The sequence below is a fragment of the Ictalurus furcatus genome, chromosome 2 (assembly GCF_023375685.1).
Source record: "Ictalurus furcatus strain D&B chromosome 2, Billie_1.0, whole genome shotgun sequence".
In the NCBI taxonomy this organism is placed as follows: domain Eukaryota; kingdom Metazoa; phylum Chordata; class Actinopteri; order Siluriformes; family Ictaluridae; genus Ictalurus; species Ictalurus furcatus.
The window spans coordinates 38,779,523-38,805,564 of NC_071256.1; the positions used below are offsets into that span (position 1 = coordinate 38,779,523).

Genomic DNA, 26,042 nt, shown 5'->3' on the forward strand with positions numbered 1-26,042 from the left:
CGGTCCAGTATGAGATCAATCCTCCCCCGATTGGCGCTCCATCGATGGCTTGGAATAAGGGTCAGACAGGGATGTTGATCTTCTGCGCTGTACCATGGTCGATGAAGTTCCCCGCCGATCCACAGTCAATTAGTGCTGTGAGGACAGAGGATATCCCTGAACATTCTACTATGACTGGTAAAATGAAGGCTTGAGGAGAGAATAATTTGGATGGACTCACCAATTGGGAGCGGGATGTAGAGTCCCTGCTCTCCCCGGTGTCCTGACAAAACTTGAGAGGATACTGCCAGATGAGATGGGTGTCTTGTCTGCAGTAAAAGCAGCGGAACTCTCAATGGCGTAACTCACTTTCAGATTCGTTGAGCCGCGCACGCCCCAGCTGCATACGCTCCGCCAGGTTTTTCGGTGCTGTGACAGCTCCATCGCAATGGGCTGGATGGCAGCCCAGAAGTAGGCAATCAAGACAAATGGTCAGGTCGATGAGCGAGTCAAGAGTGACTTGGTTATCATGGCAAGCGAGTTTCGTCAGTACTTCCGGGTTTAGTCCATTGCGAAATACAGTTTTCAACGCTGCTTCATTTCACTCACTCCTCGCAGCGATGGTCCAGAACTCGAGAGCATATTCTGCTACGCGTCATGAGCCATGGGAAATGGTCATAAGCTCTTCTCCCATTTCCTTGCTGTCGGGATTGTGATCGAAGACACGTTGGAACAGCCCCACAAACCGATTGTATAAGGAGATGGTTTCGCCACCTCGTTCCCATACTACTGTTGCCCAGGCTTTGTCGGTTAATAGCTCCATGTAGTAGGTGATCTTGCGTGCTTCCAACATGCCTGCATAGCTGGCAAAGAACAACAAGCATTGCAGAAGAAAATCCTTGCATCGCGCTGGATCACCTGCATACTTCTCTGGCATTGGTATCCAAGAAAACGGGGTGTGAGTCTGCATGACTGCCGGTGTGCTCTGGGAAAGCTGAGTGACCTGTTCGGTCAGATAGGCAAGCTGTTGGTGGTGTTCTCCCATGAGCCATCCATGGTGAAGTATTCTGTCACGATTTGGAGGCACAGACAGAAGCAAATGCAGGTATACCAGTGTAATAAAACAACAACAAGTCCAAAGGATAAGGCAGATGTCAATTATCACGAACAGGCAGAGGTCAGGCGATCAGGCAAACAGTACAAACAGGGCAGGGCAAAGAGACAAGGTTGTAAATGGAAGCAAAGTCAAAAAACCAGAATAAACAGACACGGTACAAAGGCTTGGTATAGACAAAAGGCAACTAAGAATATAGTTCACAATTTGATGACTGAATGAGACTCTCTTAAAAGGAGTAGTGCTAGTGTGTGTGTGATTGTAAACAAGTGTCTCTGATTAGAACTCCGGGGATGGTGAACTTGTCCATGTGTGTTTGGGAAGTGTAGTTGTTGTCGGTCATGTTTGTACTTCGTGGTGCATTCTGGGAAATGGAGTTGCTGTTTTGCAGTGGTATGACCAATAGCACTGATGAATAAACAATTCATAAGGGAAAAGTACCAAAGTGTAAGGTTTGAGTGTCTACAATTCAAGAGCACTGCAGTGTAATTATTAATAATAACAGTCTAACACACTACACACCCTCACATATAAGGTCACACATTTTTTTTACACCCCTCAAAATTTATCGACTTATTTATAGACCTGTCAATAGTCGTCCTGTGCCATGTCTTGTACATGTATAAATACGCCCTAAAAGCTTTTTCAGAAGACCATTTAGAAGACCCTGTACAGTGCACAGGTTATATCTGCTCATACACACATCAAGGTAAGTGGAACCATCCTTGTGTTTGAAATACGTCCACTTTTAATGGACATTTTCATAATTATTTTTTCCCCAATTATGTATATTGACGACTTTATTACAGCAAATGTATTGAATGGTAAATATATTTTAACTATTGTCACAGTTTAGGAACTGTTTTAGGAAATGTTTAGGAAATGTCTTGGGGGACAAATTACTGTAATTATAGGCTACACAATGCTGAGATTGTTCCACAAATCCATTAGGTAAGAGCAAAATTTAAACATGTTAAAATAAAACTAGGAAACTGTAACATCAATGTTCTCTATTTTCAGTCCCAGAGATCCTCGTCTCTGCATAATTTAGCTATTTCTCTTATATCACACACCTGATTTAATAAAAGACTCATAATTAATTAGCTTTTGCGCATTTATCTCATCTGCAAGAAACACTGCAAAAGTGTCCATGTGGAGTTTAGCATATATGTAAGAGATAATCCAATTTAATGTATTAGAATCGTGTAATACACACCTGGCTCTGGTTTATCACACTTATATCACGGTCACTTACCTGCACTGACACGTTAAAGCTGTAACTGATGTTTGCAGTGCAAAATTTGACTGAAAGGATAAAAATCACAGTTAATTCAGTTAGTTGTTTTACAGGTTGTTAGATCTAGAATTCTGCCCACTATAAATCATACACAGAGATAAAGTAGAGCAAGAAGATTACATTTATTTGAATGAATTATAATAAATATTTATTATTGAGAGAGAGAGAGAGAGAGAGAGAGAGATCGTCTGTGAATTACCTGCCTCTGTCCTGTGTCCCTACTAATAATGAAGCATTTAACAGAGTTTAACTACTGTATGCAAGTGTAACTGTACTTTACAATATATATATATGTACACACACAAACATACACTCTACCGATTCTTTATTTCCCCCCCACCCCACACATTTTAGAATAATAATAAAGTCATCAAAACTCTGGAATAACACATATGGAACTACAGGAATTATGATACAAAATCCCAAATAAATCAAAATAATTTAATATTTTAGCATCTTCAAAGTAGACGTCCTTTTTGCAGAGAATTTCCAGAAATGTATTCTTGGTGTTTTCTCACCCGATTTCTTGAGGAATTTCTCTGAGATGATTTTTAAACAGTATTAACGGAGTTCCCACCTACGGTGCACACTTATCTCCTGCTTTTCAGAATATTTCACTCAGAATCGTCCGTTTAAAAATATTTTTTCTAAATAAAATGTTAGATTTCTAATGAAAGAAATGAATATGTCGGCACGATTATATTTTCGTGTACGACGCCGATTTCACACATTTAATCATACACCTTCAGATCAAAAGGTTTTTAAGATCATGAGAAACATTTCAGTTGAGAGTCCACAAACTTTTGACCAGCAGTGCATATTATATATATATATATATATATATAGTATGCATATATGCATACTCACACATATTTTAGACTAAACAAGATGCAAGACAAGACAAACCAGTGTAAGGATGCTAATACTGCTGTAATGAAGTCTATCTTTGTAGACCCTGTAAGGAGCCTAGCTGCCGCATTCTGGACCGACTCTAAACGAGACAAGGCAGTTTGAAGCAGTCCGGTATTCAATGAGTTGCAGTAATCTAACCTTGACAATATTAGTGAGTGAATCACAATTTCTACATCTGATTTAGAAAGAAAGAGTTTTACTTTTGCAATTGATTTCAGATGGAAAAAGCTGCTTTTAACAACAGCACCGATCTGTCTGTTTAACAGTAGTGATGAGTCCAAGATCACGCCAAGGCTCCTTGCATGATCTTGCACATTTAACAACAGTGGACCTAGCTGGTCAAACAGTCCAGGTAAAGAGAACTGGCTGAGAGTCAGAACTTCAGTTTTGCTCTCATTTAACTGTAAGAAATTGTCTGCCAGCCAGCAGGAAATATCAGCAAAGCAATTTACGGCATTCTCTATTGATGATTTTTTTTGTCCAAGCATGTTGGATAATAAAATTGAGTGTCGGCAGCATAGCAACGATAAGATATGCCATATCTCTGAAAAATTGAGGCCAGTGGTCACATGTAGACGGAGAATAGTAAGGGTCCTAGAATCGACCCTTGAGGGACCCCACAAAATAAAGGAGCTGATGTAGAGGAGAATTTTTTTAATTGAACAGAAAACATACTTCCTTTCAAATAAGATGCAAATCACTGTAAGGGTGCCCTGAATGCCAACCATACACTGCAGACGATCTAAAAGAAGATCATGATCAGTGGTGTCGAACACAGCACTGAGATCCAATAAAACTAAAACAGCACGAGCCTGAACCAAGGAAAGGAAAATATTATTAGTTACCTTTAACAGTGTAGATTTGGTACTGTGTAGAGATCTGAAACCTGAATTAAATTTATCTAAGATATTGAACTTGTATAGGTAGGAGTAGAGCTGTGTGTACACAACTTGTGTTGACAGCTTGGAAAAACACCACTTAAAGTACTCACAAACTGTGTGTAATTGCTGTTACTCTGGAAGCAATGTTTGTAAAAAAAAAAAAAAAAAAAACATCTTTAAAAAGACATGGGGACAAAACATCCAGTTTGCAACTGGAACACATTGTCAGAGCTATATCAGACTCCTGCACAGTGGAGAGTGGGTCCAAGTGATTCAATGAACTTTGCAAATAAAACATTTTTTTAAAATCCTCACAGGTCTCTCGTGTGGCGTTCAGAAAAGCAGTCCTCAACTGACTTAAAACAGCATCAATTGTCTTAAACAGAACTTTTGGCCGATTTGCATTTTCAGAAATGATATTAGAGAAATATTTTGCTTTCGCTTCCCTTACTGTACTGAGACTGAGAAGCAGGGACTTTTCACCATCGTCTGAAGAGCAAAGAGTTGAGTTGTCTGAAGGCAGAAGGAATGAAGCTCTTTCTGAAGCCGCATGTTTTTGTCAACAGGAGTCTTTATCTTTTGCTTTCACTGATGGTAGATCACATCCAATTATTATTATTAAGGCCTTGTACACAATGTCTTACTCTTGATGTGAGGGTCAGTATTGCCGTACCAGACAGTAAAGCAGGATGTCAGCATACTTTGGATCATTTCCAAGTGGAACTGTATCAGCAGCTGCTTCTTTACTCTGTAACTCTTCAGTTTTCTGAGGATGTAGAGTTTCTTTTGGGCTTTCTTGATGATGGTGGTGATACTGAGAAGTGCAGAAGCACATGATCAATATTAGCAGGTGTAATACAAGCATCTTTTCCTGCGACCTGAAACTTGTGCTGTGCTAATTATAATTTATCAAACAGGAGACAGATTTATTTTATTATAGATGCAAAACAAAAACCAAACAAAGTGTTGTAAGGGTGTACTTAAGTGAAGTAACTTTAAATATTTTTACACTAACAAATCTGAATTTTTTAAATAAAGAAATAGGACACACACCAGGTCCAGCCATGCTGCAGACACTTCTGATTTGGGCAGTCTTTGCCACAACTCTCCCTCCTCCAACCAATCAGCGTTGCTTCAAGGCCAATGAGTCTCAGTGTCACAATGTGGACTTCACTCCGGGATCCGACCTAGCAGGAGAAGGCTTTGACGTCACCACCATGCAACGGAAAGGGGCCTTTGTCCTTGACATGAGCTCCTGGCTCAAGAAGGACAAGTCCTGCACACTGTGTAAAAACCCCTACATGGGAGGTAAAACACAGAAGCTCCCAGTTTCTGTGGTGGACTGGAGACCAAATCAGAAGTGCAGAACAAAGTTATCCAGCTCCGTCTATCAGTCCAGCGAGGCCCTGGTCAGCGCCAGCACCTCCTCTGTCGAGAACAACTGGCAGTCAGACTTGCAAATAACAACTCCAAAAGTCCAGGGATCACTGATGCTGGCAGGCAGTAACTCCAAGCTGGCTGAATATTCAATGAAGAAGACCAAAAAAGACAAGTTCAGTTTCACCAGTCATGATGTCATATGTGGATACTACAGGTAGGATGTGAGAATTTGTGTTTTGACAATGCCGTCTCATGTTGATTTATATTTAATTATACAAATACAGCATCATTATCACTGTTTCTTGAGTTGTACTTCATGGTCTGTCTTCTAGATACAGGGTTTCGAACCGCCCACTCCTGCACCCAGAGCTAAGTGACGAATTAGGAAGTCTCCCTAAGAAATATGATGCGTCATCAAAGTACCTCTATTACAGGCTGATTGACAAGTTTGGTACTCATTATATCTCAAAGGTGAATGACATAATAGATTTCCACAGACTCTGAAGCAGACTCGTCCATCTCAGATTTAAAGTGCCTATTTATGAACAATGAATACAACTTCACAGTTCCAGAATGAATGCCTGTGTGCTTCTGTTGACTGGAAACTCTGTGGCTGTGTGCAGGTGACTCTGGGTGGAGAGGTTCGCTCTGTGACCAGCATCAAGGAGTGTGAGGCGTCCCTGCAGGGTCTGAGCGTAGATGAGGTGAAGATGTGTCTGGACGTGGAGGCTTCTGTCAGTATGGGAATAGCTGCAAGTCTGCAGACTGAGGCTCATCACTGCAAGCGGGCCAAGGAAAAGACTACGAATAAAAGGAGTTTTGCTAGCAGCTTCAGTGACAGGTTTGTACCACATATCTCACTCTTTGTAAACAACTTATTGTCTATAAATAAAGTGCCAAAATGAACACTTAGTTCAGCTGGTTAAATTATTCTAAACAAATGTAAATTATTCCAAAAACTTGTGTTTCTGTCATCCCCAAAAGGGAAACAAATGTGATTGGTGGCTACACTCAGAGTGCCGACCTCCTTTTCTCATCAAATAAGGACCCAAAGGCCTATAAGGAGTGGATCACATCTCTGCCCGCTCACCCTGATGTGCTGTCCTACTCGCTCACGTCCCTTCACGAGTTGCTGCCAGCGAAAAAACAAATACGAGCGCATTTGCGCACTGCCATCAAGGACTACATCCTCCAGAGGGGCCTGTTGAAAAACTGCACAATCCCATGTAAGACCGGTGTGAAGACCAATCCCAACGAACCGTGCAGCTGCAGCTGCCACAACAAACGGGATGTGGCCCTCAACTGCTGCCCAACTCAGAAAGGATTTGCTGAAGTCACCATAACTGCAATCAGAGCCACGGGTTTATATGGAGATTACTGGACTCAGACGGACGGATTCGTCAAGATCCTCCTCAATGGACAGTATCGCAAAGGCCAGACGTCCGTGATCTGGAATAACAATTCACCAAATTGGAACCACCAATTCCACCTTGGAACTTTGGACCTTACTCAATTCAGAACTGTGAAGATGGAGGTGTGGGACCAGGACAGTGATTCAGATAACGACCTTCTCGGGGCATGCAATGCTCCACTGAGATCTGGAGTGAAGAAGGATGCCTGTACACTGAATCACGGAGTACTCTATTATAAAGTGGAGGTGAAGTGCGTTCATGGGTTGACTGGTTCTTCATGCAAGAAGTACAATCCCTCTCCCATGGATGCACAGCTGGAGAAAGTGTACGTCTCCCGGAATGCTCGCCCGATTCCCAGAAGTATGCTGCTGGAGATGGGAGTGCTCCTCGATGAGCGTATTCCCCGCTTCAACCAGAGCAACATTCGCAAAGCTAAAGGTCTTGAGTTGTAGACCAGTTGTGTTCTTTGTGCATACTCACGCCAGTTATCATGCTGTTTGAAGTAGAATAGGTGCACATAATATTGGCACATTACTACTAAACCTTTCCTCATTCAAACCTTTGCTCATTTGTGTTGCGTTTTGCCTTTATGAAAGCTTAATAAAAGTCATATGAAGCAAAAATTTTTTACAGTTGTGTGGTTTATAAATTACATATTCACACCTACTATTATAATATTTAAAGTGGAATATTTGCACATAATATTGGTGTATTATTTTCCTGCTCATTGGTGCTGCCATTGTCTTTTAAAGCCTAATAAAAGTTTCATGAAGCAAACATTCTTGAAATATTACTGAACTATTCTTTAAAAAAAAAAAAAAAGATATCATTTGTCAGGTCCAATAAATGTATGGGTTACATTTGCAACTTTTAAAAAGCATGTAGAAAACCTCCTCAAGAAAACCCACAAGCCTTACAGAAAGTGTGAACTGCTGAATGTGGTGTTGATTTTGAGAGCTTGAGGGAAGACATATCCATGAGGGTAGAAGAACATGTGCAAGAATTTTATTGCAAGTACAACCCCTGGCAAAAATCACCACACTTGGTTTTTTTTACTTCATAGCAAATAAACAAATCACAGATATGGCAAAAAAAAACTGTTTAATAGCTGAACATGCTGGCTTTGTGGAACATACCTCAAACAAGTTACATGAAATTATGTTAACTAATGCCATATTTTTTCCAGATCAAGTAGAAGAAAAAATTATGTAAATCACTCATTGTTGAGGAAAATATTATGGAATCACCTTGTAATTTGCATTTCTAAAACAAATATCAAAATGTCTAAAAATGCAAATGAGTCTGCAGTTAAAAGAGAGTGCGTACAGACCTTAACCTTTGACTTTTTGAAAGGAAACATGGCCCCAACAAGACAGTTGTCAATTGAAAGAATGGAAAGGATTATAAAACTCCTTCAAGACGGAAATCCAACACGCAGTGTGGCAAAAGATGTCGGTTGTTCCCAGTCAGCTGAGTCTAAAATTTGGTGCAATTCTAAGGAAAATGGGAAGGTTCTAACAGGAAAACATAGACCAAGGAAGACATCAAAGGGTCAGGATAGAAAACTCAAAGCAATATCCCTTGACAATAGAAAAACATGACAAGACAAATGAAAAACAAATGGGCGGAAACAGAAGTCAGTGTTTGTGACAGAACTGTAAGAAATCAGCTTAATGAAATGGGATTTACGTATAGAAAAGCCAAATGAAAACGTTTGGGTTATGCATCCATGGTGTACAGCTTGTGTAACAGTGTAAATTTGCTGTCCCCTCAAAATAACTCAACACACAGCCATTAATGTCTAAACCGCTGGCAACAAAAGTGAGTACACCCCTAAGTGAAAATGTCCAAATTGGGCCCAATTAGCCATTTTCCCTCCCCGGTGTCATGTGACCTGTTAATGTTACAAGGTCTCAGGTGTGAATGGGGAGCAGGTGTGTTAAATTTGGTGTCATCACTCTCACACTCCCTCATACTGGTCACTGGAAGTTCAACATGGAAAGAACTCTCTGAGGATCTGAAAAAAGAATTGTTGCTCTACATAAAGATGGCCTAGGGTATAAGAAGATTGCCAAGACCCTGACACTGAGCTGCAGCACGGTGGCCAAGACCATACAGCAGTTTAACAGGACAGGTTCCACTCAGTACAGGCCTTACCATGGTCCACCAAAGAAGTTGAGTGCACGTGCTCAGCGTCATATCCAGAGGTTATCTTTGGGAAATAGACGTATGAGTGCTGCCGGCATTGCTGCAGAGGTTGAAGGGGTGGGGGGTCAGCCTGTCAGTGCTCAGACCATACGCCGCACACTGCATCAAATTGGTCTGCATGGCTGTTGTCCCAGAAGGAAGCCTCTTCTAATGATGATGCACAAGAAAGCCCGCAAACAGTTTGCTGAAGACAAGCAGACTAAGGACATGGATGACTGGAACCATGTCCTGTGGTCTGATGAGACCAAGATAAACTTATTTGGTTCAGATGGTGTCAAGCGTGTGTGGCGGCAACCAGGTGAGGAGTACAAAGACAAGTGTGTCTTGCCTACAGTCAAGCATGGTGGTGGGAGTGTCATGGTCTAGGGCTGCATGAGTGCGGCTGGCACTGGGGAGCTACAGTTCATTGAGGGAACCATGAATGCCAACATGTACTGTGACATACTGAAGCAGAGCATGATCCCCTCCCTTCGGAGACTGGGCTGCAGGGCAGCATTCCAGTATGATAACGACCCCAAACACAACTCCAAGACGACCACTGCCTTGCTAAAGAAGGTGAAGGTGATGGACCGGCCAAGCATGTCTCCAGACCTAAACCCTATTGAGCATCTGTGGGGCATCCTCAAACGGAAGGTGGACGAGCACAAGGTCTCTAACATCCACCAGCTCTGTGATGTCATCATGGAGGAGTGGAAGAGGACTCCAGTGGCAACCTGTGAAGCTCTGGTTAACTCCATGCCCAAGAGGGTTAAGGCAGTGCTGGAAAATAATGGTGGACACACAAAAAATGGACACTTTGGGTCCAATTTGGACATTTTCACTTAGGGGTGTACTCACTTTTGTTGCCAGCAGTTTAGACATTAATGGTTGTGTGTTGAGTTATTTTGAGGGGACAGTAAATTTACACTGTTATACAAGCTGTACACTCACTACTTTACATTGTAGCAAAGTGTCATTTCTTCAGTGTTGTCACATGAAAAGATATAATCAAATATTTACAAGAATGTGAGGGGTGTACTCACTTTTGTGAGATACTGTATATATATATATGGCACCTGTGAACCACGCTGTCAGCCTCTACTATCTGAAGCGAAGACGCAATTCACAGGCCTGCCCTGGTATGACAAAGCTAGGCAACGTCTCGTTCCCTTCTCAGGGTACAGGGTTACATGCGTAACCCAGACATTCCCTTTCAAAGGGAACTCCACATTGCGTTTAGCATAACACTACGGGAACGAGAATACCCACTCCATCATACCAAGGGTACGGCCTGTTCAAAAAGACCCAAGCCCGAGGGACACTGCAAGACACTCGAGCCAGGGGCGGAATGAATATCCAGGCTGTAATATCAAATGAATTTGTGTGGCATAGACCACCCTGCAGCAGCACACACATCCTGTAAGGATACCCCGTTGAACAAAGCCTTCAAGAAGGTGACCCCCCTAGTGGAATGAGCCCTTATGTCCAGAGGCGTAGTGAGACCTGGCACCTCATAAGTGATAGCGACTGCTTCCACTATCCAATTAGAGATGCGCTGCTTCGAAGCAGCATCACCTCTACTGTTGCCGCCAAGCAGACCAGCAGCTGCTCCGACTTACGCCACTGGCCGGAGTAGTGGACGTAAGTACAGTGAGCCCTTACTGGACACAGCAGGTGCATTCTCTCTTGTTCCGGTGTGAGGAATGGAGGAGGGCAGAAAGCCTGAAACACCACAGGCCGGGCAGCGGATGTAGGCACTTTAGGAATATAATCCAGCCTAGGATACAGGAAGGCCTTGGCTAATCCAGTAGTAAAGTCAAGGCAGGAAGGGGCAACAGAGAGAGCTTGTAAATCTCCTAGTCACTTGAGAGATGTCAGGGCCAGCAGAAGAGCTACCTTTAGAATCAGAAGCTTCTCAGAGGCTGACTCTAAGGGCTCAAATGGGGCACCTGACAGACCTTCCAGGACCACAGAAAGGTCCCAGGAAGGTATGTGCGGCCTGCAGGTGGGCCTCGGCTGCCTGACACCATGCATAAACCTCGAAGTTAGAGGATGCTGCCCCACAGAGGCTCCATCAACAGGGCCATGGCTGGCCGAAATGCCAGCCACGTAAACCCTGATTGTAGAAGGAGCCCACCCTGCTGAGAAACATCCTTGTAAGTACTCCAGGACTGTAGCCAGGAGACAAAAAGCCGCCACTTGAGCGCATACAATTTCCTCATGGATGGTGCTCTAGGGTTCAACATGGTCTCTACAACCTCAGTTGTGAGACCAGAATGTATGAGCTGGTGCCCCTCAGGGGCCAGACCCACAGTTTACTATAGTTGGCCGAGGGTGATAAATCAGTCCTCCGGCTTGAGACAGTAGATCCTGCAGATGGGAATCTCCCAAGGAGTGCCATCTAGCAGGGATATTATCTCTGAGAACGATATTCGAACTGGCCAATAAGGTGCTACTAGCAGCAGACGTAGACTGTCTTGGTGAACTCTCGCTAGAAAAAAGGGAAAAGCATACAGATGTGACCTCGGCCACATGTGCACCATGGCCCATCATGGCCAGCCCTAATTGTGTGGGAGGAGTGAGGACGAATCACAGCGGGGAGTGTGTTGTCTCCTCGGAGGCAAACACATGCAGTACCACTCGGCCAAACCTCCGCCATATGGACTCCACCACTTGTGGATGGAGCCACCAATCCCTGGGCCTCAGACCCTGCCTCAACATGATGTCTGCCCCCACATTCCAGTTGCCCAGAATGTACATTGCACTCACTGCCAAAACTTTCCCTCTGCCCAGAGAAGAATTGGTTGTGCCTGCCTGAACAGGGGGCGTGGACATGATCCTCCCTGATGGTCAATATATGAGACCACTGCTGTGTTGTCTGTAAACACATGGTGACCTCTCAATTGATGTTGGCTGCTGCTGCCATAAGCTCCAATAGTCTCCCATAGAGACTGGAGGGGATGCCAAGATCCAGCTTTATCTTGCTCAATGTTGATAGGATTGACCCTATGCATGTTGGGGATAGAAACACCCTCATCATAGTAGAATCCTTATAACCCCTAGAAAAGTTGTCCACTGCACTGGAGAAAGCATAATTTTCTGAGGTCCAACCTGAACCCCAAGCTCTTCATGTGGGAGAGAACATCATCTCGATGTTGAACCGCCAGTTTCCTGGATCGTGCTAGAATTAACCAGTCGTCCAGGTAGTTTAGTACACGGATGCCCTGGAGTCACAATGGAGCCAGAATGACATCCATGCACTTTGTGAAGGTGCAAGGGGATAAAGCTAGCCCAAAGGGAAGAACCCGATCTTGGCTATGTGGAAATATGCACCTTTTAGATCTATCGTCACAAACCAGTCCTCAAACTGAATCTGTGGAACGATAAGTTTGGGCGCCAGCACCTTGAACCTGTATGTCCGAAGAGTACAGATGACGCAAATCTAAAATTGGCCGCATACTCCTCTATTTTTTGCGGACCAGGAAATAACGGCTGTAAAAACCTCCCTCCCTCAGGGAATGGGGTACTATGTTCTATGGAACCTTTGTCCAAGGGGGATCTTACTTCCTCCGCTAACGTCGGGCTCTGGTCTGTGCTGACTACTGTGATGAGCACACCTCTGAACCAGGGGGGTCGAGCTCTAAACTGGACCCGCTAACCCTTTTCTACGGTAGACAGAACCCATGGAGTCACATTTGGCAGTATTTTCCACGCTGCCAGACAGTCTTTTATTGATGTTAACTATTCCACATTCTATTGGAGGGAAAGCATCAGATTTTCGTTGCCCTGTGACAGCTTGCTGACTAGAGAACACTGAAAACTTGGGACAGCCTTGGCTAGGGGAGGCCCTACAGTAGCATTGGGGGCTAACTGCCCTAATAACCTCATGACCCCTGATATGTCCTTCCACTCCCCTCAGGACCACTCTTCAATTCAATTCAATTCAATTTTTGTATAGCGCTTTTTACAATAGACATTGTCTCAAAGCAGCTTTACATAAATATCAACACGGTATACAGATATTAAAGGTGCGAATTTATCCCAACTGAGCAAGCCACTGAGTGGTGACGGTGGCAAGGAACAACTCCCTAAGATGTTTTAAGAGGAAGAAACCTTGAAAGGCACCAGACTCAGAAGGGAACCCATCCTCATCTGGGTAAAACAGATAGTGTAAAAAAGTTCATTATGGATTTATATGAAGTCTGTTTGGCCTCAGAAGCAGCCGTAGTCCCAGCAATCTGGAATTGGAGTAGATGAGAGTTCCTCCAGAGGTAGGACATCCAAAACAGATCAGGCAGGTCTGGCGAGCAGAGAGGATCAGGATCTCTAGTATCTCCATAAAATTGTGTGTGGCTCAGCAGACGGAGAGAGGGAGAGAAAAGATTATTAGGACTGGGAATTAGTATAATAGAAAGTCTAGTCAGGGTAGGCTTGAGTAAACAAATACGTATTAAGTCTAGACTTAAACACTGAGACGGTGTCTGAGTCCCGAACACTAATTGGAAGACTGTTCCATAACTGTGGGGCTCTATAAGAGAAAGCTCTTCCCCCTGCTGTAGCCTTCACTATTCGAGGTACCGTCAGATAGCCTGCATCTTTCAATCTAAGTAGGTGTGGTGGATCATAGAAAATCAAAAGGTCGCTTAGATACTGTGGTGCGAGACCGTTTAGTGCTTTATAGGTTAATAATAGTATTTTATAATCAATGCGAGATTTCACTGGGAAATCTCTTCTTCGTCTGCTTAGCCTTTATGACCATTCTCAGATCAGGCCTAGTAGCAGGCCGCAACTGTGGCTGCCCAGTTCCCCTGGCTGTCTGCGGGGTTTGGCGGGCTGCCGTACTCGCCTTCTGTCTCCCTCGCACTAGCGCTGGCCCGGGCTCCACTCGTGGATGCCCGGGTGAACTCGTCACAACAGGGAAGGAACTGGCTGAATGCTGCCATATGTTGAGCTCACTCCGCAGGTCTGCTTGGTAGGCCTGCAAACACTGTCATTGTCTGCAATGACCCACAAGCAAGACTACTACCGCGTAGGCCTTACCCACCAATGCCACGGCGACCTTACACGGTGGCTTGGATGGCAAAGCCGGCCCCCCTAAATTACTTGTTGCCGATGGAGAGAGGTAGCTCGCAAGCACCTCCTCTACCTTTAGCATAGCTAAATACCCATACTGTTCACTCCCCACAATGGCCGAATAAGCCATCATAGTGGGGTTATAAATACAGCTTATAAATGGTTTTCCCCTCAGAAGCCTGATATTTTGTCACGCACTTCTGGAAGAAAGGGGAATTTTCTGCAGTGTGAGGGATTTACTCTCACTGGGGAGAAAGATGCTCATCCAGCCTTAGTAACCACTTCAAGCAGCTCTTTATATGCTGCTCTCAGTTTTTAGTACATCCTTCTGGCTCCTCGAACTCAGAGAGGAATTATTACTATTAATTTTGTGTGTGTGTTTTTTGGGGGGTTTTTTTGGCTTTCCATAGCGGAAAGAGGAGTAGCGACGTGAGCTCCAAAATCCAGCAGATAGAGCAGCTGCCTCGGCAGCGGCCGGCCCAGATCCACGAGGCTCTGAAACCCAACTCGCTTCGGCTTCCAAGACGAGAGCGAGCGGAGCTGCCTAATGTAAGGCGTTACAATGCACAGTCAGACACCTCTCAAGGGCTGCCATCGCATGCTCCAACTCCAGACACTTCACACAGAAAGTGTGTACTACTCCCCATGATGAAACGGGAGCAAGGCATCACACACTTCCTGGATTCTCTCACTCATGTTTTTCTCTCTTGCTCATTCCTTTTTTTTTCTTCTCTTTTTTTAAAGGGATAGAAAAGTCCAGAGATTTTGAGAAAAGAAAGATAGGAAATGAAGTTATATACGGTTATATACATCAGCCTCGTTTAACTGGTAGAGGAGGAGGTGTCGCACTCATCCATAGTCAAAATCTAGGCGTAACACAAAAACCTAGTCATAAATTTAATTCTTTTGAAGTCCTTTATACTAGTATAATACATGTAGCCACAAAAAATAAGTCAATTCCTCTAATTATTATTTACAGATCCCCAGGGCCAGATACTGAATTCCTTAGTGAATTTACAGATTTTCTCTCAAACCTGGTTGTTTCTGTAGATAAAGCATTAATCGTTGGTGATTTTAATATTCATTTTGATGACCAGGAAGACCCTCTGAGAATAGCGGTTGTGTCCATCTTAGATACAGATTTAGATTTGAATCACCGTCTGATCCCATAGAACTCGATCAGGCGACTGAATGCTTAGAGTCAACGCTCCGCTACAGGCTAGATAGAGTGGCTCCACTCAAAAGAAAATTAATTAGAGAGAAAAAGCTAGTACCCTGGTATAACGATAAAACGCGTACCTTAAAACAGACCACTCGACAATTAGAACGTAAATGGCGTCAAACCAAATTGATAATATTTCAAACAGCATGGAAGGAGAGCCTACTGAACTATAGAAAATCTCTTAGTGATGCTAGAAAACTCTATCTCTCCACCTTAATAGAAGAAAACAAAAACATTTTGAGATTTCTATTCAACACAGTAGCAAAATTAACTAGGAATAAAACCACTACAGAAAGAAGCACTCAATCACTACATAGCAGTGAAGATTTCATGGATTTTTTCATTGGTAAAGTTGAAAATATTAGATGTGAAATTCAGGCTATTTAATTAAAACCAGACAGTATTATAACTAACCCTATAGATGATAATTTAGCCATATCAGATCAACATTTAGAATGTTTTACTCTTCTTAGAGAGACCAAACTAACTTCAATAATCTCTTCAGCGAAATCATCAACTTGCATACTAGATCCTGTACCTACATGTTTCTTTAAACAAATTTGTCCTGGAGTAATTGAACCGCTTTTAAATATAATCAGTTCTTCCCTTAGCACTGACTATGTACCTAAATCACTTAAATTAGCAGTTATTAAACCCCTGATTAAAAAACCTGACCTTGACCCCTCTCAACTTTCCAGCTATAGACCTATATCTCCCCTTCATCTCCAAGATCTTAGAAAAGGTTGTAGCACAGCAGCTATGCTCGTACTTAAATAGGAATAACAGACCTTTCTCCAAACATAACGCTTCTCATTTAAACCAAAAAGTTATATTTTGGTCTCATCCATCCACAAAATATTTTTCCAGTAACCTTCTGGTTTGTCCATGTGATCTTTAGCAAACTACAGACAAGCAGTAATGTTCTTTTTGGAGAGCGGTGGCTTTCTCCTTGCAGCCCTGCCATGTACATCATTGTTGTTCAGTGTTCTCCTGATGGTGGACTCATGAACATTAACATTAGCCAGTGTGAGAGAGGCCTTTAGTTGATTAGAAGTTACTCTGGGTTCCTTTGTGACCTCGTGGACTATTACACATCTTGCTCTTGGAGTGATCTTTGTTGGTCTCCACTTCTGGGGAGGGGAACAATGGTCGTAAACCTCCTCAGTTTGTAAACAAGCTGTCTGACTGTGGATTGGTGGAGTCTAAACTCTGGATTGTGACCTTTTCTAGTCTGATGAGCATCAACAACTCTTTTTCTGAGGCGCTCAGAAATCTCCTTTGATCATGTTACTATACACTTCCACAAACATGTGTTGTGAAGACCAGACTCTGATAGATCCCTGTTCTTTAAATAAAACAGAGCGCTCACTCACTCAGACCTGACTGTCATCCCCTTTGACTGAAAACACCTGACACTAATTTCACCGTCAAATTTAACTGCTAATCCTACAGATATGTCAAATTGGATCATTTTCCTCAATAAATAAATAATCAAGTATAATATTTTTGTATCATTTGTTTAATTGGGTTCTCTTTGTCTACTTTTAGGACTTGTGTGAAAATCTGATTGTGTTTTAGGTCATATTTATGCAGATATATATATATATATATATATATATATATATATATATATATATATATATATATATATATATATAAAAAATTCTAAAGTGTTCACAAACTTACAAGCACCACTGTATTCCAAATTTCAAAGCAAAACTTATATGTTGCATTTGCAGTTTTTAGGTTGAAACGGCTTTCACACCTCAACATCACCCACCAGGTCCATGTGACTTCCAGAAAATGAGCACAAGCTACATGTGTGGTTTTGATCTGACTGCGTGTAGAGGTGGTCACCACTTTCCAAAAGCACCACAAACATTCGCAGTAAAAATAGGTTTGAAATGATTCTCTCTAACTTTTAGACCTTACCATAAACATTCTAGAGTCTGAAAACCTTCACGTTCGTTGATGTTAAGTACCAGGTGAAATTATCTTGCACTTATCTTGTAGTGTTTATTGTTTTATCACCGACGACTGTAGAGAGGATGAAAACTACATGGGGTGCATACTGGGGTGAGTAAAAAAAAAATGATAACTCTGACTCACTCATTCACTCATTCAGTCTCAGCATAGAATAAACCACACAGAAGCCATCTATTTCTCCAAACTATCGGCGCATATTCATCATAACCACATATAGGTTTTTTTCCAACTTGTCTGATGAAACGCTAATGAATCCCACCCACAGGTATAGTCAGATATTTGCACATACACACACAAACACACAGACAGATATCAGTGCCAGCTCAGGAGAACTCAGGTAAGATAACACTTTTTATATTAAGTCTCCTTAATCAGATGCAAAGTTACTATTATTTTTGTTTCACTTTCTGTTAACATGATGTGAGATACTCATGATGTTTCAGATAAAGTATCATTATAATATTGCTGTTATGCAAGTAATAAACCACTCTGTATGTGTGTGTGTGTGTGTGTGGGGTGTGGGGGGGGGGTCTGTTATTATTTCCTATAAATGTTCACTGCACACGTCTCACATAAGTTCTCGCAGCTATAAACAGTTGTTCCCTCACCTGCCTCTCTTTGTACTGCAGTTAAAACCTAAACTTACAGCTTTACCTCTGAATGTTACAAAGCGCTGACACTGGAGACTCCTTCCATAAACATTACATAAACTTCTCCACACAAATCAACAATTACATATGTTTTATTCTAGTCCATTTCTGTGGAGCGCCCGCCATATAGGTCCCTGTGAATAACTGAATAGCCGTTATGATGACATGTTGGCATATTAGAAAGAACAAGTGCATTAATATAAACCTGACCAATCATACTCGAGAATATAAAAGTGCTGCATTAAGGTGTTACTGTTGTGTAAAAGGTCCTTAAGTGTTCTTTGGGTAGTTAAATCGTATTAGCTTCTTAAATAAATTAAGGCTTCTTCTTGGAACCCTTTCTGATAGATTAACCCTTCTGTATTAGGGTACTACAGTATATATATATATATATATATAACCTTTTTTAGATTTCAGACCAGCGGTGCTTATGATTTACCCATCGATGGAAAGCTGGCTTGTTAATTTTAACATGTCTTACTTGTCCTACAGGAAAGAATCACCATGAGGACCTCCATGTGCGCCAGTAAACACACCTCCACAACAATGTCTCCTGCACCAGCCTTTTTGTGGTGGTCAGGTCTTTTTTCCCTCTTGGTCCTCCTTCCTCTGATCCAGTCATGTGAAAAAGGAACGGCGCGAGACTGTGCAGAAGCAGAGTTCGCTCCCGGGTCCGACCTCGCTGGAGAAGGCTTTGACATCACCAAGATGCAGCGGAAAGGTTCTTTCGTCATCAACATGAAAAAATGGAAACAGAAGGACAAATCCTGCACCCTGTGCCGGAACCCTTACATGGAGGGGAAGAAGCAGAAGCTCCCGGTTTCTGTGGTGGACTGGAGACCAACCCAGAAGTGCAGCATGAAGGTGTCCAGCTCCATATACCAGTCCAGTGAGTCTCTGCTAAGCTCCAGCACCTCCTCTGTCGAAAATAACTGGAACATGAATTTGGGAATCGACATGAAGAGGGGTGAAGGGTCGCTCACACTGGCAGGCAGCAACTCCAAGCTGGCCGAGTATTCGATGGAGAAAACCAAAAAGGACAGGTTCAGTTTCACCAGTCACAGTGTTTCCTGTGGATATTACAAGTAAGACAGTCGTGCCTTTAACACTCACCTTTACGCTGTACCAATTTTGGCCCAAAATCGCAAAAATCGTAAAATATTTATTTGGTTGTGAGGCGAGATCATTGGCCTTAGAACGCATAATGTGACGTGAAATGTATCAATGTTTTTCCGTTTCATACAGAGTGTATTCCATGATGCTTGCTAATTTTTTATGCTAATCTCCAGTTACAGGGTTTCTAACAAGCCGTTAATTCATCCTGAGTTTAAACAAGCCCTGAGTCAGCTACCCAAGCAGTACAATCCTCAGTTCAAGCCACGGTTCTACAAGCTCATCGACACCTTCGGCACTCACTACATCACCAAGGTAACAGACGCACATGGTGCTGTAGGAAGGTTTTCAGAAAAATGCTGAATTCAGTTTGTCATCATGCTCTTCATGAGAAACATCAAAAGGGAGAGAAGGTTTTAACCCGTGTCTTCAACATAATGAAGTCATCCATCAATCCAAACTCCTTTAAAAGTGAAAAATCTGGTTTTATTTTACCATTAATTAAAATTTTATACAAAACATTTCATCCACTCATAGTTATTAGTGAAGAACTGAGTATTTTAATGAATTTACCTTTTTCTTTATTTTGTTTGAGTCACAGCTTTAATTTAACACACGTACGCGTCTGACACGCTCTTAACTGGCATCTCTTAACAAGGAATACCTGATATACCTGATATATTGACTCATTTGGTACACTTCTCTATGCGTTAGAGTGAAAAGTTTGTGTACCCTTGGGACAAATTTAAGAAAAATATTTTAATTAAGCAGGCATTTAGTCTGATGAATTTCACAGAGTCACAGTTCATAAATATTAATGGTGAAAGAATTTAAACTCTAAAATATAAAATTTGTAGTAATGGTAGCCATACTGATAGTAATACCAGCAATAATAGCTATGGTAGCAGTAGTAGTAATAGTAGTACTAGCAATAGTAGTGGTAGTAATATAGTAGCAGTCATATAAATAGTAGTAGTAATAGTAATGATAGCAGCAAATGACGGAGTAGTAGCAATATTACTAATTGAAATTATAGTTAAGTAATACTAGCAGTAATAGTATAAGTAGTAATATGCTGTAATGTATTAATAAAAGCAATAATAGTAACATAAACTGTGTTAATTGGAGTAATAGTTGTAGAAATAATAACAGCAGTAATAGCAGTAATAGTACAAATTAAAATGAATCTAGTAACAGCAGTAACTGTAATACTACTAGTAATATTTGTAGTAATAGTAATAGCAGTGGTCGAAGCAGTAGTCTTGGAAGTGTTATTAATAGCAGCAGTAATAGAAGTAATAGTAGTAGTGATAGTACAAATTAAAATAAATCTAGTAGTAGTAATGGCAGTGGTAATAGTGAAATCAGCAGTCATAGATGTAACGGCGGGTTGTGTAGTAACACCGTAGTAGTCATAACAGAAGTAGTAATAGTATTAATAGTAGTTGTATATAATAGAAATAACAGTAGCATAGGCAGTAGTACAGTAGTAGTAATAATAAAAGTAGTAATACTAGAGTAAAAGTAAACTGTGTTATTAATAGTAGCAGTAATAGTACAAATTAAAATAAATCTAATAACAGCAGCAGTAATAGTAATAGCTGTAGTAGTAAAAGTAGCAGCAGTCATAGAAGTAGTAATATTAATGATAGTAATAATGGTAATGGTATTAATGGTTATAGTTGTAGTAGTAGTAGTAGCAGTAGTAATAGTAGTGGTAGTAGTAGTTGTAATACAGTAGTAGTCATAACAATAGAAGTAGTAATATTAATGATAGTAATAATGGTAATGGTATTAATGGTTATAGTTGTAGTAGTAGTAGTAGCAGTAGTAATAGTAGTGGTAGTAGTAGTTGTAATACAGTAGTAGTCATAACAATAGAAGTAGTAATATTAATGATAGTAATAATGGTAATGGTATTAATGGTTATAGTTGTAGTAGTAGTAGTAGCAGTAGTAATAGTAGTGGTAGTAGTAGTTGTAATACAGTAGTAGTCATAACAATAGAAGTAGTAATATTAGTAATGGTAGTGGTATTAATTGTAATAGTAGTAGACATAAAAGTTGTAATAGCAGTAAAAATAGTGCTAATTGAAATAGATTAAGTAATAGTAATAGATTCAGTAATAGAAGTAGTAGCAGCAAGAATAGTAGCAATAGTAATAATAGTAGTGGTAGTATATTAATTGTGAAATATTAACACATTGTCCTGTCTGAAAGCCAGGTAGTGTCTGAAAGCCTGGGTGGTGTCTGAGACCCTGGTGGTGTCTGAAACCCTGGTGGTGATTCACTCTGAACTGTGTGTTTGTGACTCGAGTGTAAAATGAAGTCTTGTTTGTTTAAAAAGAAGGAAAAAAAATTTCTTTGATTTTTGATGAGATAAAATATGAAGGGTTGGCCGATTCCCAACACGCTGAAAGTGACACTCCTGTGCTGGACAGGTGACCCTGGGAGGGAAGGTCCACTCGGTGACCAGTATCAGACAGTGCCAGACGTCCCTGCAGGGTCTGAGCGTGGACGAGGTGAAGACGTGTCTAGACGTGGAGGCGTCTGCCAGCGTGATGGGGAAAGCTAAAACCAACATTAACAGCAAGCACTGTGACGAAGCCAAGGCCAAGACCGAGGGTAAAAACAGCTTCTCCAGCAGCTTCAACGACCGGTGAGTTACACACTCAGGAGATCTCATTAACACCGCATTAACACTATCAACATTAACACTGACCGCACTAACACTGATACCGCACTAACACTGGTACCGCACTAACACTGATACTGCATTAACACTGTCAACATTAATACTGACCACACTAACACTGATACCGCACTAACACTGATACCGCACTAACACTGTCGACATTAACACTGACAGCACATTAACACTGACAGCTCATTAACACTGTCAACATTAACACTGACCACACTAACACTGATACCACATTAACACTGACCACACTAACACTGATACCACATTAACACTGACCACACTAACAATGTCCACATTAACACTGACACCACATTAACACTGTCAACATTAACACTGACCACACTAACAATGTCCACATTAACACTGACACCACATTAACACTGTCAACATTAACACTGACCACACTAACAATGTCCACATTAACACTGATACCGCACTAACACCGTCAACGTTAACACTGACCACATTAACACTGTCAACATTAACACTGACCACACTAACAATGTCCACATTAACACTGACACCACATTAACACTGTCAACATTAACACTGACCACACTAACAATGTCCACATTAACACTGATACCGCACTAACACCGTCAACATTAACACTGACCACACTAACAATGTCCACATTAACACTGACACCACATTAACACTGTCAACATTAACACTGACCACACTAACAATGTCCACATTAACACTGATACCGCACTAACACCGTCAACATTAACACTGACCACACTAACAATGTCCACATTAACACTGACACCACATTAACACTGTCAACATTAACACTGACCACACTAACAATGTCCACATTAACACTGATACCGCACTAACACCGTCAACATTAACACTGACCACACTAACACTGTCAACACTAACACTGACCGCACTAACACTGATACCACATTAACACTGATACTACATTAACACTGATACCACATTAACACTGTCAACATTAACACTGACCACACTAACAATGTCAACATTAACACTGACACCACATTAACACTGATACCGCACTAACATTGTAAACATTAACACTGATACCACATTAACACTGTCAACATTAACACTGACCACACTAACAATGTCAACATTAACACTGACACCACATTAACACTGATACCGCACTAACATTGTAAACATTAACACTGATACCACATTAACACTGTCAACATTAACACTGACCACACTAACAATGTCAACATTAACACTGACACCACATTAACACTGATACCGCACTAACATTGTAAACATTAACACTGATACCACATTAACACTGTCAACATTAACACTGACCACACTAACAATGTCCACACTAACACTGACACCACATTAACACTGTCAACATTAACACTGACCACATTAACACTTATACCACATTAACACTGATACCACATTAACACTGACCGCACTAACAATGTCCACATTAACACTGATACCACATTAACACTGTCAACATTAACACTGACCACACTAACAATGTCCACATTAACACTGATACCACATTAACACTGACCGCACTAACAATGTCCACATTAACACTGATACCACATTAACACTGTCAACATTAACACTGACCACACTAACAATGTCCACATTGACACTGATACCACATTAACACTGACCGCACTAACAATGTCCACATTAACACTGATACCACATTAACACTGTCAACATTAACACTGACCACATTAACACTGATACCACATTAACACTGACCGCACTAACAATGTCCACATTAACACTGATACCACGTTAACACTGTCAACATTAACACTGACCGCACTAAGACTGATACCACATTAACACTGACCACATTAACACTGATACCGCACTGATACCACACTAACACTGATACCGCACTAACACTGATACCACACTAACACTGATACCACATTAACACTGTCAACATTAACACTGATACCACATTAACACTGTCAACATTAACACTGATACCGCACTAACACTGTCAACATTAACACTGACCACACTAACACTGATACCACATTAACACTGACACCACATTAACACTGATACCGCACTAACACTGATACCGCACTAACATTGTAAACATTAACACTGATACCACATTAACACTGACACCACATTAACACTGATACCGCACTAACACTGATACCGCACTAACATTGTAAACATTAACACTGTCAACATTAACACTGATACCGCACTAACAATGATACCACACTAACATTGTAAACATTAACACTGATACCACTTACACTGATACCACACTAACACTGACTGAATTATTTATGTATTACATATGAATTATTTAATTGAAGTATGAAGTATTAAGGCAGCATTATTCATACGGACACTGTCTCTCGCTCTCTGTCTATCTTTTTTCTTCTGTCTCTCTCTCTCCTCCTCTCTCTTTGTGCGTCTCTGTCTCTATCTGTCTCTCTTTCCCTGTTCTAAAGATTAACGGAGATCTCAGGAGGCCACACCACGGAGCCTGAGCTCCTCTTCTCCGCTAATAAAGATCCCAGCGCTTATAAAGAGTGGCTCTCATCCGTCCCGGCCCACCCGGATGTGATCTCGTACTCTCTTCAGCCTCTCCACGAGCTTCTCCCCAGCAACAACCCGACCCGAAAGAACCTGCGCAAAGCCCTTCACGACTTCATCCTGGAGAAGTCTCTGTGGAGAAACTGCTCTGAGCCGTGCAGCACCGGAATCAAACCCGATCCCAAAGAACCGTGTTTGTGTTCATGCAGGAATAACCCTGGCGTGACCGCTGACTGCTGCCCGTCCAAACGCGGCATTGCTCGGGCCAAGGTGACGGTACTACGGGCGTCGGGGATGTGGGGAGACCACACGACCGGCACGGACGGCTACGTCAAAGTTTACGACAAAAACAGCATGATGATCGGACGCACGCCGGTGATCTATGACAACAACGATCCCCACTGGGCCATGACCTTTGACCTCGGTGATGTCATTCTGACAAATGTCGACCCTTTAAAGCTGGAGGCGTGGGACGAGGACAACAAATGGGATGACGACCTGCTCGGTGCCTGCACTGTCCCCCTGAAAGCGGGTGTTTTACAGGATTCCTGTAATTTAAATCACGGCATGCTGTATTATAAAACGGAGGTGGTGTGTGCGCCGAGTTTAGCAGGTCCGTCATGCACCGATTACGTCGGCTCTCCCATGAATTTTAATCTGGAGAAGGCGTACGTGTCCCGGCACTCTCGGCCCGTTCCGCAGGACATGCTGCAGGAAATGGGCGTGATTCTTGACGAAGCTCCGCTAACTGTTAAGCAGATCGAATACGATGCTAATAAAAGTGTCATGCAGCTTCTGTAGCGAAGCTGAGTACCTTCTTAACTCCAGTTATGATATTTATGATTTAAACAGCAAAACTGACAGAATCCATGTACTCGTTAAACCAGTGTGCAAATCCGATTAAAAGTTTATTCAATTAAGTAAGAAATAAAACACGATGAGATGGAGCGAAGTTGATTATTTTCCTATAACAGCACATCCCCAAGTGTTTTATTTCCTTACAACACGGCAATTTGATAACACATTTGAATTAATTTTTTAAAAAGCACGCTTTTTCCACTCATAGTAACATTTAATATCGTGTGGGACATCCGCTAAACATGTTTTCGCTTACATTATAGCAGCTATAAACAGTCATTCCCTCACCAGCCCTCTCTTTAATATTCTCTCTCTTGACGTTAATAAGACAAAAAAAAAAAAAAAAGCAGTTCATTATAGTACGTTACTTAGAAACCACAAAGAAGCTTTACCTCTGACTGTTACACAGCGCCGACGCTGGAGACCCTTCCATAAAAGGGTTAACATGCCGTAGCCTTTGTTTCAATATTTGTGAATCGTTGTTCATTTTCATTGCAGTTTAAATATTTACATATTTATATTCATATGTATCCATTCAATATTGTGCTGTGCGTCACCTTTACAGTATTTTATATATATATTTTTATATACATACATATACATATATATATATATATATACACACACACACACACATATATACATACACATATATAAACATATACATATATATACATATATACATACATATATATATATACATACATATATATATATATATATATATATACACACGC

General features: G+C 41.5%; 2 protein-coding genes across 4 annotated transcripts; both read left to right on the forward strand.

Moving 5' to 3' along the window:
- The first annotated feature begins 1,407 nt into the window (after positions 1 to 1,407).
- On the forward strand, positions 1,408 to 7,587 carry LOC128603923 (perforin-1-like). Of its 2 annotated transcripts, XM_053618717.1 has the most exons (6): positions 1,761 to 1,802; positions 3,343 to 3,453; positions 5,222 to 5,777; positions 5,896 to 6,034; positions 6,187 to 6,404; positions 6,548 to 7,587. In XM_053618717.1, the coding sequence occupies exons 3-6, from the start codon at positions 5,248 to 5,250 to the stop codon at positions 7,425 to 7,427; spliced, it is 1,767 nt and encodes a 588-aa protein (XP_053474692.1). In that variant the 5' UTR covers positions 1,761 to 1,802; positions 3,343 to 3,453; positions 5,222 to 5,247; the 3' UTR covers positions 7,428 to 7,587. The 2 variants fall into 2 exon arrangements, with proteins under 2 accessions (XP_053474686.1, XP_053474692.1); XM_053618711.1 differs by lacking the exon at positions 3,343 to 3,453 and having other exon boundaries at positions 1,408 to 1,802.
- A 9,751-nt stretch (positions 7,588 to 17,338) lies between these two features.
- On the forward strand, positions 17,339 to 25,940 carry LOC128603953 (perforin-1-like). Of its 2 annotated transcripts, none has more exons than XM_053618745.1 (5): positions 17,339 to 17,780; positions 18,586 to 19,178; positions 19,383 to 19,521; positions 21,647 to 21,864; positions 24,363 to 25,940. In XM_053618745.1, exons 2-5 carry the CDS (start codon positions 18,598 to 18,600, stop codon positions 25,246 to 25,248), a joined length of 1,824 nt encoding a protein of 607 aa, XP_053474720.1. In that variant the 5' UTR covers positions 17,339 to 17,780; positions 18,586 to 18,597; the 3' UTR covers positions 25,249 to 25,940. The 2 variants fall into 2 exon arrangements, with proteins under 2 accessions (XP_053474720.1, XP_053474719.1); XM_053618744.1 differs by having other exon boundaries at positions 17,339 to 17,533.
- The last annotated feature ends 102 nt before the right edge of the window (positions 25,941 to 26,042 follow it).